A 17,881-nucleotide genomic window follows, 5' to 3' on the forward strand; every position below is an offset into this window, starting at 1 on the left:
GTTTTCTCCTCATTTTAAGGATAAAAGGGCCGAGTTTCACTGACCACCATCGTGGAGCCGTTGGGAGCGTCCAGCTGTCCCCGGCCCACCTGGCCTGGCCCAGCCCGGCCCGGCCTGACCTGGCCTGGCCCGGCCCACCCTGGCCTGGCCCAGCCTGGCCCGGCCTGACCTGGCCTGGCCCGGCCCACCCTGGCCGGCCCACCCTGGCCTGGCCCACCCTGGCCTGGCCCAGCCTGGCCCGGCCTGACCTGGCCTAAATCTTCCTTTAATCCCTAAAGCCCCCCTCCCCTCCCCTCTGCCTCTCCTTCACCAGCACCCTTTATCTACACTCTTTCCCACATGCTTTCTTCCCCTGCGGGGGGGGGGGGTGTCACTCACCGGGGGGGCTTTGCTGGGGCTGCTGGGGCTGCGGCCGTCCCCGTCTTCTGGCCCCCCCCTCACGCAGCGCGTCCTTCTGGCCTTTACAGCATTAGCCACATTATGAGGGGATGAAAGGATGAAAAAGATAAAAGTGAGTTATGCAGCTGAGCCCAGTTGAGGGTTGAAGTCATATTCTTAAATTACAGGAATACACGTCTGTTGCACGTCTGTCAGGACCGGAACGTCCCTCCCCAGGTCCAATCAGGCTCATGTCATCCTCTGTGTGCTGAGATTTACTTTCAAAGGCAGCAGATGGGATCCAGCGTGCTCACGTCTAACAGTGAGCTTAAGCCTGTCTCATTTATCTAACCCAGGCCTGCATTCTGTACGCGTGCGTGTGTGTGTGTGCGTGTGTGTGTGTGTGTGTGTGCATGTGTACACTCACCAAATAAGCCAGCAGCATACAGCCAAACATGCTCATCAATGTCATGCACATGTTGAGCCTGGGGCCGAGTCATCCGGCTGCTGGTGGCTCAGAAATCAAAGAGGATCAACACGGATGTGCGCGCGTCCCCCTGAACACCCTCCACAGCGCGTGAGTTCCCCCCACAGTGAAGGTCACCTGAAATATCGCTCCTCAGCTACTTAGCAGGGAAGCAAATCAGCCATTTCTTCCATCCCCCATGTTTTCTGTCCACCCTGATTCGCTCAATCCTCCTCCTCTGCTATTTTTAGCTAGCTTAGCAGCAGCGGAGCTATGAGAGGTTTATTCTCTGCCTCCTCTCACTCATTACCTGCAGATTCAAATAGTCTGTTAATCCCATAACCCTGGAACTGTACAGATCACCGCGGCGCTGAGACACAGCTAGAGCAGCTCTTTAAAGAATTTGGTCTATTTAGCTCTTATCTAAGCCCTCGAAATCGCGCCCTTCTCCGTCTTCACATTCCGGATTGTCTACTGCCCGATTTCTACCTTTTTATTGATCCAGACATGTGCTAATGTGCTGTTTAATGCAGGCTACATCCCATATTCAGCATCAACGTACTTGAGCTCTGCTAAAATTAGAAATGCATTAATACGCTGGAGCCGCGTACCTGCAAGACCAAAGAGGCCACTGCAACTACAACAGCTGGCTGCACTGGTGGTTCCCACAAGGATGAGGAGTACTCCCCTGCCTGCTCCTCCATATTCCAGGGCTTCCATGAAATGGAGAAAGGAAGGTTTCCACAGACAAATGGGTGACTGTGAGGTGACCTTGGTTTTAGAGGTCAAAATGGTCGCTTTTGGCCTTCAGCAACAACCTGCATCATGTCAGCAATAAACACCCTTTTCAGTGGTCTGAGTGAGTGAAACATCTTTGAGAATAAAGCTGAGGCGCGACTCCTGTCATTCTGGACACATCAGACCACCAACTCGGGCTGAGAGGGGAATGATTCCAACGCGCGAGATGGTGGCGCGGGTAGGTGATGAATGCGGTTTCCTCCAACTATTGCGTAACCATAGTTTGTTCCTTCCGTGCAGCCTCTGAGTCATGCTGATCTAAAAACGGTCATGTACATGTAGATTTCATGGCCACTGAGTAAATGCAGCTTAAGATAGAAAAGATGAGTCAGACGAGGGGAGAAGAAGCGGAGAGGGCTGCAGCACCGAGACTCTGGAGCCCCCCGGTGGACGTTTGCTGGTACTGCAGCCCAGCAACGCGTTCTTCATTATTCACGGATAAATGTTTGAAAATGTTTCCCCTTCATTGAAATGATGGAGAACTGGTCGTCAGCAGTAGTTCTTTTTTAGATACGATGTTATTCTACAATGTTCCGTACAATATTAGTTCCCCTTTATCGACGCTGCCGCCAGGTGGTGAAATGGTGGAATTACACCAGGTTAAAACCCACTCGCGACCTGCAAAGGTTAAAAAACAAAGAATGTAAATTAAGGATTTAGACTCCATCAGAATCTTAAAAATTTATTTATCATTCTGCACATACAATTAACAGTGAAATAAAACAGTAAAATAAAATAATTCAACATTCCTGCCTAAATGAGCCTGTAAGGCATTTAAGGTCATAATGGAGTATTGGGAGAAAAATCCAAAAATTCAGATAATGGAAAAGAAACGTCAGAATAATGGCAAGCTTTGTGTTGACCCTCTTTGAACTCCATTAGAAACTTAATCCATTACTAGCGAGGTGAGCTATAACAGATTTCATGAACATAATCCTATCCAAATTTACTGTAGACAAATAGAAAAGACAGAAAAAAGAGGCACAAAAATTCTTAAAGTAATTGGAATATTTTGAAAATGCATCTGCTGGATTTCTCATCATACAGCCTCTTTATAAAGAGTAACATATATGAATGTAATTTCCCTCACGAGTTGATCAGTCACTAGTTCATCAGCTCCCTCCGACCCGAATCCTGATAAAAAGATAAAGACAGAGAAAAGGCAAGAAACCAAAACACAGCTAAAAAGACTACGATTGTTGGCGAGTCCCTGTCCCTGCTCATTCCCATCACCGCACGTTTCACCGCCACCGCGTCTCCACGGGGGCGCCAACGTGGCGGCAGGCAGACGAGACCTCGCACATGCAGCACGGAGCGCTTCTGCGCCCCAAAAACACGCCAGTCGAGTCGCCAGTAACTATTCGGGAGGTCGGGAGGCTCCAATGTTGAGGCCTGCCGCCGACCCACGCGCCACTAATGCAAATTTACTGTAACACACGTGCACGTTCGGGAGGATTTAAATTCGTAGATAGCCGATGACGAAATGTTCACATTCACAGAGCTCAAAAATGTTCCTGCACATTTGTTCCGACACATTCAGCATATTTACACCGGCGCCGTCCCCTCAAACAAACATGGCCGGTGACACAAAGCTGTCCCCGCGGTTGACGGCGGGGCCCTGGTGAAAGTCCTGGTGGTCGGCGCCCGTGTGCCTGTAGGGGGGCGGGACCTCGCTGTTGGCTGGGTCGTCCCAGCCAGAGGGGGCAGCGGCGTAGTAGCGCGCCCTCTCTCCTCCGTAACCCTCCTCATCAGTGTAGGCGTCGAGGTCCTGGAGGCAGCACAACAGTGAGCGTCGTTACCAAGGTGATGCTCAGAGCGTTCAGAGTACAGGTGAATCACCAGGGTGGAGGGGAAGCATCATTAGAATTAGGCACCTTTCTCTTTCAAGGCCTCTTTTGGTTTATAAATCCACCATTGTTCAACGTTTAATAGGAGGTTCTGGGACATTTGATTGTCCCAAAAGGTTCAGAAGGGATTTTAGTAAAACTTTTAGAGAGTAAAAGCATTAATAACGTCAAATTTATGGGTTTTTCTTTCATCCGCCCGGAGCGGCAGATTCCTCCGATTCTCTGGCTACAGCTGCAACGTGCTGGGAAACACCAGGAATGCAGCTCCAGCATTTTCATCCAAGCAAATAAAATATGAAACACACACACACACACACACAGACACACACAGACACACACAGACAACACAAACAAACAAACACAACACACAGAAAAGACAAAGACAAACACACAAACAACACCAACACACAACACACACACAACACACAGACACACAAAAAAACCACCACACACAGACATACACACACACACAGACACACACACAGACACACACACACACACAGACACACACAGACACATATAGACAGACACACACATAGACAGACAACACACACACCCACACACACACACACACACACACACAGACACACACACACATAGACAGACACACACACACACACACACACACAGACACACACACACACACACACACACACAAACACCCACACACAGACACACACACACACACACACACACACACCCACACACACACTTACTTATCCCTGAAATCAAATTGGCTGCAGCTCAAACACTTAATTAACCCTTTGATGCCTGGGCGCAACATTTCCATTACAAAGGTTAAATTTCAGGTTGTCGGTTTTGGAAAAAAAAGTTGTTTTAATTAAATTTTAAAGTGTTATCTATAAATAAAGGGACCTGGATTACACAGACGAGCCTTATCAGCACCAAACTAAGAGGACCAAATGAGTCTTACGGTGACTGGCTCGGCGCTCTGGGTGCTGTGCTGCTCCGCGTTTAAGAGCCTGTCCTCAGGCACCGCAGCAACGGTGCCGCTCAGCTCCTGAACAGAAAGTGCTGTTACTCACTGTAGACGTAGATAATATAGACAACATCCTCTCTGGCTTATGCTAACAGGCTAGAATGAGTCCCCTGCTGGCCGTGCCTCCACTTATGAGCTGTGTGTTTGACTTTATAGCAGAATAGACCTTAAACAAGAAAAGGGATTTTTCCCTTCTGTCTTCTGAGTGTTATTTCTTGCAGACAATTGAACTCTTTTGTCGTCATGTTTGAATCTACTGCTGCACCATCTTTAGCAGAAAATCAATATTTGCTGAAATATTGGCTATAAGTAGTAAAAATGGAGCTTTTAGCCTCTCGGTGAGATATGACACAATATAAAACACCTCGTGTATATTAGAGAGGAATTATTCAAAAGATGACACTTTTATCCAAATACTAAAACTGAATCTTGTTTCAGATGATTCAACGTGCACCATTTTCTCTCCTCCCAAAACCAGCCGTGGGACAGCTGTCGGTCGGGAGCGTTACGGAATCTGGGATGAGATTCCCACCAGAAGCCGTCTCCCTCTACGAGGCCGAGGGCAGCAGAACCTGGGACCTCCGGTCAGAACCCACTCACCTTGTTGGCAGAGCTGCCGTTCTTCTTCTTCTTAGGAGGGGGGGGCTTGTACTTGGGGGGGCCGCTGCAACACGCCACAAACACACTGTTAGCATGACACTCGCAACACAGAAGATCCCAGAAGAAACCCAGAAGGTCCAGATGTAGCGAGGCGGACACGCACTCTCCGTTCAGTTTGCCGTTCCTCCGCTTGCGATACAGCGCGATGGCGGTTCCGATGACGGCCAGCAGCACGATGGCGCCGATAATTCCTCCTATGATGGTGCCTGTGGTCGGACCTTTCCCCGGGAGACGGGTGCCTGCAGGAGAGGAACCAGGAGCTCACGTCAGTCTTCCGATGGAATACGGGGAATTTCTATTCAAAGCCAGACGTGACTCCGTCCAAGCGCAATAAGCAGCAATAACAATGAACAGAAAATAATGATATGATAATATCATTAATGATAATAAGATAAAGATGATAAAGATGATGAAGATGGGAGATTAAAACTCAAATTGAACACAGAATTCTTACAGCAGATTTAAGCTTCTGATTAGGATGTCGAGGTGACGAACCATGTGACCAAAAGCATCACACAGAGGTCGCACTAATGAACCATAACGTCTCTGTCTCTCTCTCACACACACACACGCGCACACACACACACACCCCATGTTTACTGAAGGTTCAACCCAGCTCATTATCGCCCTCATATTCCCGGGGGATTATGCTAATTAAGGAGCGGTAAAGGGCAGAGAGGATCTGAAGCTCATTTGATGAGAACAAACTTTGGTTCCTGTAATTGGAGGGTCATGATTGAAGGCTCGTCGGCCTTTAATTACGATTCTCCTCCAACAACAATCTGCTTTGAAAACGTCCAAAAATAATTTCTAATTCTTTCTAATTCTAATGCACGAGTGTCCTAATGATCCCAAGACGACCGTCCAGGTTCTCCTGAGCTCTGGCTGTGCTTTGTTCCACCATTATTGGTCTCATCGTGGTGCTGCTTCATTCTGCAGCGTTGCCGCTCTCATGGAGACTCAGGCTGTCTTTGATTTGCTCAATGTGACGTCATCTATAACCCCCCCTGGGGGGTTCCCACATGTTGGACCACCGTCAGCTGCCATCACGACTCAGGTAGATTCAAGACAAAACATTAAGACAATTTTGTATGTATTTCTAAACACACAGTTCAATAAATGGATTTTTTTTTTTTTTAAAAGAGTGGGTACTAAAGGAGCACGGGACCAAATCCTGCAGACTGGTTCAACAGGGCTGCTGAACTCTGCACCGCAGCATTTTCCATCTTCTCGACCTCCAACTGTTGGGCCGGAAGTTCGGCGGCTGCAGTTCAACCCGCCGGTCAGATGGAGGCGCTGTTGGACTTTAAACCGAGAACATGGATGAACTCCGGGACACCGTCCATTTCAACTCTACCTGCAGAGGCTTTTATGTTTCTGACTCTGCTTCCTCATTCCAATGCTGAGCCTGTTTATCATCAGTCTCCCCTCCTCCACTTTAGTGCCTGGGAGTTTGTTGGTTTTCCTTTCCCTGGAATGATCTCCTCCTCCTCCCTGCACCATTATCTTATCATTCACACCAGTTTCTATATCAGCATCTATTTGCAGTCTGCAGGTTTCAGGTCCAAAGCTGCTGCTCCTCCTCTGATAAAGCAGAGTATGGAGGGGGGGGGGGGCAGATTTGAGGTAGGCTGCCTGTGTGTGAACGTCCTGACTCCAGAGTGTGCCCTCCGTGTCAGAGCTGGACACCAGCCGTGTCTTCTACTACTGAAATATCGCAGACAGCGACTGCTCGTCTGTGTGTGTGTGTGTGTGTTGTACGTCTGCTGTGTATATCCCTGCAGCTCTTTGCCAAGGACGTACACACCACAACACACACACACAACACACACACACACACACACACACACACACACACACACACACACACACACACACACACACACACACACACACACACGTGTTAAGGAGCAGCTGGCTTCCCGTGTTCTAACCTCTCCAGGCATGAACATTCTGACACGCTCACGTCGACCCGCCCCGTGCCCTCTCCCGCCCGTACGTGAGGTCGGATCGGCGCCTAGAAAAGTGACCCTGGAAACAGGTGCAGTCAGAGGCCCGACGCGGGACAGAGCGGCGCCCATCGCCAGGTTCACCATTCTCACTCCTCGCGAGCGTGGAGATGCTTGGCGTTTCAGACTTACTTCAAAGGTCAGAACCATTCCTCCAGCAGATCAATGCCCCCCATCATCCTGTCAGACCCACATCTCCTCCTGCCTACATACGAAGCCCTTCACCGCTCCGCTCCGCCGGCCCTGCCAACCAATCAACCGTAGACCACCAGGCTCCCACGGGCGTTGGGGGGGGCGGAGCCACAGGGGCGAGAGAGTGGATGAGTCTGGACGGCTGGCGGGAACTATTTTAAACTGCTGTAGCAACCGTCCCGCAGGTTGGACAGACAGGCCGGTTGGTCCACAGCTCCATGACGGGTGTGTGATCGACCACAAGCAGCAAGGATTTATTTTAGGCATTATCGTTACGCTGCATTTCTGTCTCGCCATATTCGTCGAGTAGGAAGAGTCGGAAGGTACGATCCCTCCTGACTTGGCAAAACTGAAGCTCACTGGGGGATGAGTGAAGTGGCCACGGCAGCATCGGGACGGAGGAGTTGAGGAGATTGACATTATTGAGGGGAGGTGAGAGGATTTAAAAAGGGGGGGGCGCAGGAGGGAGATGAAGGCTGAGATTAAGAGGTCGGCTTGACAGAGGAACAGAGGAACAGAGGGATTTCCCAGCTGCTGCCTTCAACTGGCTGATCACACATTGAGAGGATGAAGGAGGAAGCAGGAAGACAAAGATCTCACACACCTCTGTCTTCCAGTCAAAGATCTCTTCTCTCTTCCTGTGTGTTTACGCCTCTCCCTGAGGAGATTAAGGTTAACATACAGGCCTATCTGCCGCTTCCCCCTAAGCAGGACAGGCTTTTGCTACATTTTATCAGCCGTGCTCCCCCCTCGCCCCTTTCCTCCGCTCTCATCATCCCTCTTTACTGTCATCCCTCCATCGACAGTGTAATTTGGTCTTTGCTTGTTTGTCCTGGTAATACGACAGCACAAATCTGCAGAGTCTCCTCCTGCATCTTTTATCTCCTGTGCCTAACGAGAGCAGATAAGCCCGTTTTTATTACCCTCCCCAGCGAATCTCTGCACAGGAACACACGTGTGCACGCTCACGGCCTCCTACGTGGCTTCCTGCTAAAGCAAATGCCTGCTAACCAGCCTGAACATTAATTTCTCTGGATTCCATGAAAGGTTTGAGATACAGAGTTGGTTTTGTTTTAAGAGATTAGCAGAACGCCGTTGGATAAAAACCCAACAGCGGATGATCAGATGCATTCCTAATGGCGGAGCTTGACATTAAAACTGACTTAAAATATCCGTCGTTCCTCTCTGCCTCTTTCCTCCGCTCCAGCATGCTTTCCAGTAATGGAAGACATGTCTAATTAAATATATAAGCCCAGTGTTTGATTGCGCAGGCATCTCATTCGGGACTTTGAAGAAGCAAACTTTTCAATCATTTAGAATTCTCTTTTTATGCCGGCAACTTCCCCTCTGTTGTTTCTTTAGATGTCAGTGAAACCCCCAATGTTTACTCGAATGGGAACTTTTCTCTGTGACGAGCCAAACCGGTCTGAGGCGAAACTGAAGCGTTTTGAACTCCGCCGTGAATTACTGCGGCACAGAAACTCGCCAGGCCAAAGTCACAGCAGAGATGAGATTAGGCCCCGATGAATTGATGGCCTCAGAGAGAGATAAAGATAAAGAACACTACACATAATCTCATTGCTCACTGAGGGGAAAAAAGAAAAACTAGCCTTTAGATTCAGAGGTTTTCTTTGTACAGCACAAATCGCATCATCTGACGTGTCACGTGACATCAGCGCCACAGGAACTTCCCTCCTGGACCGGCGGAAACGTAGGAAAGGCCAACAGGAGTGAAGGTTTTTCTCGCTTTCACACACGACACGCGTGCAAAAACAAGCTACTCAATGTAACTCTGGCGTCCATTTAGTGGCAGATGAAGCCTGAGCCTGGCGAGGCCGCCACAGCCCTCGCTGTCACCTCCCATTCAGGACGGTGCACGTTGGCACAGAATAAACAAGATCAAGATGATTGTTCCTGTGGAGACAACACGAGCCGCCGAATGGCCGAGCTCCGTGTGTGTGTTCGATGCTTTTTGCTCTGCTCACGTCAGACACGGTCACTTCTAATCTGCTTCCTGTACTTCAACCTTATTTAGTTCAACTCTGCCAATGACGCCGTCTATGGCTGGACTGTGTGTGCGTGCGTGCACGTATGTTCTGACATTTTAAAAAGTAATGTGGCAGTAAAGCGAAAACCCTGGTGTGTGTGGTGTGTGTGTGTGGTGTGTGTGTGTGTGCGTGTGTGTGTGTGCGTGTGTGTGTGTGTGTGTGTGTGTGTGTGTGTGTGTGGGGCCGCTCCCTCTCCCTCTCTGGAGACAGTGTGTTCCCTGCCACAGCGCATCAAAGCACACTCAGTTGCCCTGGGAGGAGGCAGGACCTCTCTCTTTCTGCCTCCATCAACCCACCATCCCCTCAATCTCCCTCGCTTTCTTCCCTTTTCTGACAAGGTCGTAGTTTGCCTCTTGCCGTCTCCCCGTCAATATTTACAGAGCACTTTACACAGTGGCACCGAGGCGGCGGCTGCAGAGGAAGCAGGGCTGCATTAGGCAAATGTAGCCGTCCACTCAGGACATGAAGGATCTGTTGTATTACAAGCAGCAGACAGAGGGGGGTGGGGGGTGGGGGGTGGGGGGGCAGCAGCGCTCGAATAAGTCAACGTTTAACAAAGAGGAGAATAGTGGGAGCTCAAAAAGCAGAGGTCATATTCTCATTCCGCCCACAGGAAGGCAATAAAGCCCTTTTATTACCCTTGAAAATGAATTACAGTACATTACGCTAGTGGCTCCAACTGTAATTAAATGCAAAAAGCTCCATATTTAATATGGTAATAATCCTAAATATAAGAAATGTTACATCAATAATGTGGTTCAATGTGTGAATAACAGCAGTAAAACTAAATGGTTTCTTTTCTGAAGGATTACACTAATCTGTGTTAAACAGATGAAATGTACAGTTTTAGCATATTTCAGTCTTATAAAATCCTGTTATTAGTATATCAGACAAGATTTATGTAGTTTGTTGATAACGGCTGTTGGGAATGAATCCAGACACGTTTTAAATGCAAAAAAACAGAATTTACCATAAGATCCTGAGAATATTACAGCCAACGCTGAAAAATAATAACTAGATGTTCTCAATTCAGCCTCGAGTGGAGAATTCTGCAATTATAGGAAAACTGTATGTAGAGAGTGTATTTGCCTCCGAGTTGCAAGCAATTTTTCAAAGATAAAAACTGCACTTTTCTGAGTCTTGAACACGGAGCTGCGTGAGCCTCAGAGCACCAACGGGGGGGAAATATCTAACTACATCTCTACAGTTGGCTAATAAGCATGTGGAATTCAATTTGTTTCATCTCTATGAAAACTGAGACGCAAAACTGCGTCCTTCACAGATAAGCTTTTAAACTGGGGCTCTTCAAAGGCTTCAATTCTTTTATCACAATGACAATTTCTTAAATCCAAATGAACCTATTCAACATGACTTAACCAGCAGCGGTAACCATTTCCATATATGCTGTAACTGAGTGGATGTGCATTTCCGAGAAAGCCTTCTGGCTCCCCATCCATCTTGGTGCCCTGCTTTTCCTGCTCTCCACCCACCCTCAGCACCACTCTCTCCTCCTCTCCAGTGTCACGGTGGCCTTGAGGCCAGGCAGTCAGCAGCAGCTGGTGTGTTTACCTGCCCTCTTAACCACCGCCAACCTCTGGCAAGAAGCGACTTTCACCTCATTACACACCGCACATACAACCTTAAAGTCGGCACTTACAGTTCTCCCCTGCAGCCCTGATCCGATGTGCAACACTGACCGTGCACTTCCATCAATTCAGCACCGTGCTGAGAATTCTTTTGAGATTTAATACGGGAGCAACCGGCTGAAGAAGTCCTGCTCCACGCCTCTTTCTTTCTCTCAAACATGGAGTGTCGCCTGTTTCTTTTCTTTCAACTCTCACTGACGCATATGAACGTTCTGCTCGTCACCCACCTACCAGGATCTTTAGAGAGCACCAGAAAAGAAAGATGGTGAAGGAGGGAAGCGTCTGTAGAACACATAGGGAAGAACAGAGCTGTCAGAAGAGAAGATCCAAGCTGCAGGGGACAGAGACACATGCAGAAGATGCAGAGCAAGAGAGAGACGAGGCACAGCACCGGTGCCAAGCACAAGTTGGGATGTGATGCACAAACTTGAGGACAGAACAGTAAAGCTTGCATATTTTATGTTGTAGCTCATTCATTTTGTATCTGAAAATGATGCTGCAGCTCTTTATTAATGTGAACTGTGGATAAACCTCTTCTGTTCTGCTGCTTCATCCACTCCAGGTAAATATACACCAAGTTTTGATGAGCTGCCCAACAGAAACAGTTACTCTATTAAAAGGTGAGTTCAGTTTCTTCAGAATTCCCACTTTTTCTGGGATGGAATATGGATTTAAATCAGAAGATTCAACACAAGCGTGCGACCTCTTTGGCTCTAATCCCTTTCTGTATTTCCAGATTATGTGTTGCATCAGAGGAGTTTATGCTAAACTATTACTATTATATTTGTAAGTAAGTTTCTTTTGATTGGCGGTCAGATTAGAACAACAACGATAATCCTCCCCTTGCCCGATATGTGACCGTAGATCCGGTTTCATAGTTTCAGTCTCAGACCAGTCGACCGACGGCTCTCATCGCTGCGCTGTCATGACGACGGCATGCCGGTGTTCCACCCTGGAAAATTGTGGATCATGCCCGGAATATGCAGCTCATCCACCTGCAGACAGCTCAGGGCTTCTGTGCTGGAAACGAGGTCTTTCCTCTCTCAGCATGAATGACAGGAAGCTTTTAACTTCCGATCTGAGATCCAGAGCAGAGAACATTTGTTTACATCCTACTTCTCATTTCTGGTTATTGTCGATACGCGAGACGTACTTCAGCCGGCATTCCGAACCTAGATTTCTCCATATATGACCCGTGTTTACTGACAGAGCCGTCTCTCCGTGGCCATGCAGCGATATCCTTCAGAGGATCACATTAATGCAATGCCATCGGAGCGAGGGAAGGTCAGTTCAGCTTACTGCCGGTTTCCAGCCTTGCCCTTGTGTGCTGGGATTCTCTCAATCCTTTGATGGGCTCCGGATTTTGAAATTCCCTGATTCATTCGACTGCTTCTTGAGAACGTTCCATAAACTGGGTAGACTCTTTCCCGACGTCATCTCATCTTTCCACATGAAGAAAAGAGTCCTCAGAAATGAGCTTAGTGACTATAATCAATGACCTGCTGCGTGTTCTATAATAAGTGATCATTTCTACACAGGTGTTGTTGTGACCCAACAATTTTAAAATAAAAATTAAAGCCACGTGTAAAAGAAGCTAATCAGATGTGATATTAAATGCTGTTTGTTTCTATTCTTACCAAAAACTTACTTGTTTCCACTCCAATAAGAAACAATTCTGACCCCGTTTTGATGTGAAACTCGACCCAACGTCTAAAATATGTGAACATATTCTAACAGTTTGCAGACATGATAACTACCCTTGAATATAGCCCGTTAACCTAAACAATGAGATCCTGACAACTGCAACCTCGTCCATAAAGGTGTGGCTGAAGCTCCTGGTTGTGAGCGCCAGCATCCCTGCAGATGATTAGAGTCAAACCCAAGTGGAATCAGGAGGTGGAGGGAAGGCGGCTCCCAACAGGAGCAAAGGCCAGAAGAGGAATAAACGAGCTAATCAATTTAATTCTCAGGCAAAGTCGAAGCATCAAAATCCACAGAACTCCAAATGCTTTGGGCCATTTTTCATTTGGCAGAAAAAAAGAAGAAGAAAAGAAGAAATGAGGTTTTAATAGTTTCATTCATTAAGGATTGTTTACTGTGATTTAACCTGCTGCACTGTTAACAGACAAAAACTAGAGATCCTGGAGGAGGCTCACATGGCGTCCACAGAGTAATGGAGGGGGGAGAGGCTCCATCTCTCCCACTAACTGCCTCTCATCAGCTGCTGATTAATAACACACAGAGCAATAATGGCTCTGCGTTCCCTCATGCTGCTCTTCATCCCATTCCCCCGGAGAGAAACAACAACGTGTGCTGCTGAGACCACTGGAATGATGCTTTCGCCCAACTCAAATTCAAGCGCTCATTAAGGAAGGCGTCTCCGACATTCACTTGTTCTTCGCTACTGGGAACCAGTAAACAAATCACAGAGATGAGGAGGTGAAGAGGCAAACACGGAGAGTTCAGCTCCTTCATTCCTGGGAATAAAACAATTGTTTTCCTGCTGATGGTCTGGATCAATGTGATGTAAAAAGGATGAAATATCATAAGTTGCAGACACACTTTCCTTCTACACACTCGCTACACCTCAGCACACCGCCGCTGGATATAGATCTATGGAAATAAATATTATATAACATCTTGGTGGATAACACATTTGCACCTTTCTGGAACTCGTGGTGACTGTTACAGAAATGTCAAAGGCAGTTGTGCACAACGATTCAGTGCAGATAAATATGGAAATGCACAATCGGAACCACCCGAGAGGCTGCGAGCATTAGCATTCAGACTGACATACTTCCTAATGCAAATATTCATGCTGCAGCCCTCGAGTCAGCAATGATCGATATGAAACTGCTGTACACACGTCCAGTAGGAGGGACCTGGGTAATAAATGCATGTTCTCATGATCATTGGTGTTTGAATTGGTCAGTGGTTCATCTTTGAAATGCTCCATTTATCTGAACATTCAGTCACCAACCTTCCAACACCTCCCTCATTATTCACATCCTCCCGCCCTTTTGCACGGCGAGGCCACTTGTTTATCTGTAAATGTGCTTCAGCATGAACCACAGCACCAATATTTATGTATCCTGCTGGCGCGTGTGCAAACTAATCAATAGTTGTTCCAGCGAAGGACACTTGGGAGTAGATTAGAACCCAAATCCAAACCAGCATGAAAGACAACATGACAGAAACACTTGCTGGAAACCTGAAGGGGCTCAGTGTGACGTCTATTCTGACTGCTTCCCCGAGTGTTCGCAGCACGAGGCGTACAACTCTACACACACACACACACACACACCACACACACACACACACACACACACACACACACACACACACACACACACACACAGAGTCCATCTTCAAATGTAGTTAAAAAGGTTTACACACTGCAACATCAAAGACGACACTCTTAATGAGTTATTGACCGATAGGCACGCTCTCTCTGTCTCTCTCTCTCTCTCACACACACACACACACACACACACACACACACACTAGTAGTCTCCACATTGCTGTAGATCCGTGCACAACAGATGTGACCCACCTCCTTGTCACAGCTAAAGAGGGAGCATTACTGATGATGTGCATTGTGCGCTGCTGTCTGCCAGTGTGGGTCTGTAAGTGCACACGTGCACGGGCTCACAGTGTGTACACAAGTCATCATTAGAGGTTTAGCGTGTTCTCACCAGTCAGTCAGGCTCCAGTCAGAGGAGTCAGCTTAAGGGGCTCATAGCAGCTCCCTGAGGAGACACTAAATACCATCAGCCGTTTAAATCCATCCATGACCATTTAAATATGCAGCACACACTCACTCCATTTTTAATAAGGGCTCCGAGCAAGACAGAAGGATGGGGGGAGGAGAGAAGAGAAAGACAGAGAGGAACAGAAAGAGAGAAGGGGCAGCTTTATGTCTGGGGGTGGGTGAGGAAAAGGAGGGCAACGTGTTGCATTGATTTCCTGGCAGGTCTGCAATGGCCCCGCTTCGCATGGAAAGCCACAGTCGCTTTAGAGTTGGTTAACCACCCCCCCCCCCCCCCCTCCCCAGAAAAGGAGCATGCATATGTGCAGGCAAAGGCACCTCACCAACACGCAAGCACACACTCCGCTCATGCTCAGACAACCTGCACGCACCAGGACAGGATCAGAGTGGTGCACAGTGTTGGCTCTAGCTATGTGGAGCGAGCGTGGATTACACCGGCACCTGTGTGCAATAAAAGCTGGGCTTGACATTGATGGTAATAAGTTATGATGCTGTTCTGAGGAAAACCAGGCTTTCCCCTCTGAAGGCACTCAGAAATAGCTACTATTACACACCTAGACGGGCAGTAAATTTCTCCTTAATCCCTGGTTTAACGTAGCTGAAACCCCGCCGCCTCCGCTCAGCGTGCCGAGCACACCTGGCTGAGGCTGAACGCACGGCCCAGGCCAGTGGGCACGGCGCCATGTTCATTTTGATCTTAGGCTGGATAAGACATTAGGATCAAAGTAAAGGGACCGTGAAGCATCAAGTGATCTTCGCTCTAAATCCACGAGCATCTTCCAGACAGAAAAGCTGATTTACTAGATTTTTTAATGGCTTATCTCCAGAATGCAAAGTTGGCTGTCAATTCTGTTCCAATTTGAAATTGCACAAATTACAGTTTAAGACTTTTAGTCCAACCAAGGTCACCTTAACCTTTACTGCTCCTTATATTTGCTGTAACGAGTAATAAAAACAGATGTTTTAGAAGATGAATTTGTGCTGCAGTCAGGACTGCCCTTTTAAACTACAGACAAAAGCAACGCGGTGTTTAAAATTCCGTTTGTATCGAGGTTCTTTACACGTTCCTGAGCTACTCTCCAGCTACGTCCAAGCGGTGTGTGAAGCTCACGCCACATTCTAGCAAAGCTTCGATATGTAGACCTGCGGCCTCCAGTCAGCAGGAGCGAAAGAACTTTGACTTTCCGAACATTTTCAGCTTTTGACAACAAAACACAGCCTTTGCTCAGCCCCCCTTGCTCCAGGTGACAGGTATAAGAGCTGCGTGGCAGGAAGTTGGCAATTTCACCTGACAGACCGAACAACCGGTTCGCCAGCTTGGTGTCTGACTCACAGTCTGATAACGGAGCCGTGGTCGCGGTCCTGCTGGCTGAACTGCTCATAAAACAGGTCTAGAGGATGAACAGGTCACTGAGCTGACAAACAGATACTCAAGCTATGGAATAGCATACTCCTGACCCTCTGGGATGAAACTGGCCCGAGACCTTCATTCATTATGCGTTCAGTGAATACACAATGGGACAGTCACACTTTGGTTTGACACGTCACTCTGGAATGTTATTCAGCACTAAAGTCTATTATCTTGACATCCTGTCATTCCCTCCCTCCTTTTGTCTCCTACCACTTATTTTTAAACCTGACAACTCGGTGCTCTTAACTGGAAAGAACAATTGTTGTACTGAGAAGACACGTAGAGGAAGACAGAGACACAAAGCAGAGGAGATAAGAGGAGACGTGAGGGGAGGCCGGGGAGCGCCGGCATAAATTGGAGATCATAAAAAGTGTCATTTCGGAATTAATCTGCACAGAATGACTAAACAGAAGTCTTTCAAGGGGACGTGTGTGTGTGTGTGTGTGTGTGTGTGTGTGTGTGTGTGTGTGTGTGTGTGTGTCTTAGTGCATCTTGACTCTGGAATTAAAGACTCAGGACCTAATAGAAATACAAAAAAGCCATTTTCAAATGGATTTATCAAGCATCCATTTCCAGAGGTGCATCTTCATACGCAGGGTTTGCATGTGAGGGCGTGCACGTGTGGCCGAGCCTCAGCTGTGCCACGCTTCCTGCCTTCCCTGCTTGTTTTTTCTTCCTCTCTCCACTTCTCTGCTGCAGTGCCTACAGGAAGTGCCACATACATCATGCATTTTATGCATAAGGCTGAATGTCAACACAGATGCATAATTTTTGCAGTAAAATGCTAAATGTCACCAAACACCAGGCTCTGTTTCGACTAACGGAGGCCCCCAAGTCACCAGAGGATGTGCCGGCAGCCAGCAGTCGCCATGGCGGCCATCACACCAGCCCTGAATGGTTATGACAGCCCTTTACGCAATAGTGGAAGGAAGGGGTGGCGGAGGCGACGAGCGGGAGCACACGGAGCGCCATAAAGGCAAATTTTATGAAGAGACGAGAAGAGAAGTGCATTTCTCTGTTTACTTTTCCTCCTACACACATTTGCATAATGAAGTGAACTAATATCACACGAGTTGCCCCCCCCACACACACCATCTGCTGAAACCATCTTTTCTAGCATTGATGAGGATCTTTGTTTGTGGGGAGGGGGGGGGGTCAAACTGCCTCCCACTGTCAGCCAATAAAATGACAAATTAAATAGTGAATAACAATTAACTGAATTTTAAACGACAACCTCGTTGTGCAGTCACATGATTGGCCCTCACACTCTGATCACACCCACCGTCCCCCATGGGCAAAACACCAACTGAGAAACTGGATGTAGCGGTTAGCGTATTACTGCTACTAATAATAAGACTAATAACAGTAATAGTACTAATAATAGTAATAGTACCAATAATAACAGCAACGACACCAAGAGGAAAGGCTGCACGGTCGGTTGTGTCTGTTTTTAATGAAACAGTAGCAGTTTACAGCCACCTACCTGCACATCTGTGGTAAAATCACCAAAAGAGCCCAAACTACCACCGAACAAAAGTTTAAACTCCTAACTTTACAACAAACTTTAAGTCTCATGATGAGTAGACTGACCTGAGCTGCATATATAGATAATAACTGGACGCTTTCTTCAAACATGGCGACGGTAGAGAAGCAGCTC

The 17,881-nt window shown here is 47.6% G+C and overlaps 1 protein-coding gene across 1 annotated transcript in view; it reads right to left on the reverse strand.

Moving 5' to 3' along the window:
• Positions 1-2,308: 2,308 nt before the first annotated feature.
• si:ch73-22o12.1 (nectin-2) overlaps positions 2,309-17,881 on the reverse strand; it is a 60,004-nt gene continuing 44,431 nt past the window's right edge. Inside the window, exons 7-10 of the mRNA XM_057046013.1 lie at positions 5,253-5,388; positions 5,090-5,153; positions 4,424-4,510; positions 2,309-3,410 (exon numbers count right to left, since the gene is read on the reverse strand). Coding sequence (XP_056901993.1) covers positions 3,207-3,410; positions 4,424-4,510; positions 5,090-5,153; positions 5,253-5,388 — 491 coding nt within the window. The 3' untranslated portion in view covers positions 2,309-3,206. The remainder of the gene's footprint in view (positions 3,411-4,423; positions 4,511-5,089; positions 5,154-5,252; positions 5,389-17,881) is intronic.

Source organism: Takifugu flavidus, chromosome 10 (genome assembly GCF_003711565.1).
Source record: "Takifugu flavidus isolate HTHZ2018 chromosome 10, ASM371156v2, whole genome shotgun sequence".
NCBI lineage: Eukaryota > Metazoa > Chordata > Actinopteri > Tetraodontiformes > Tetraodontidae > Takifugu > Takifugu flavidus.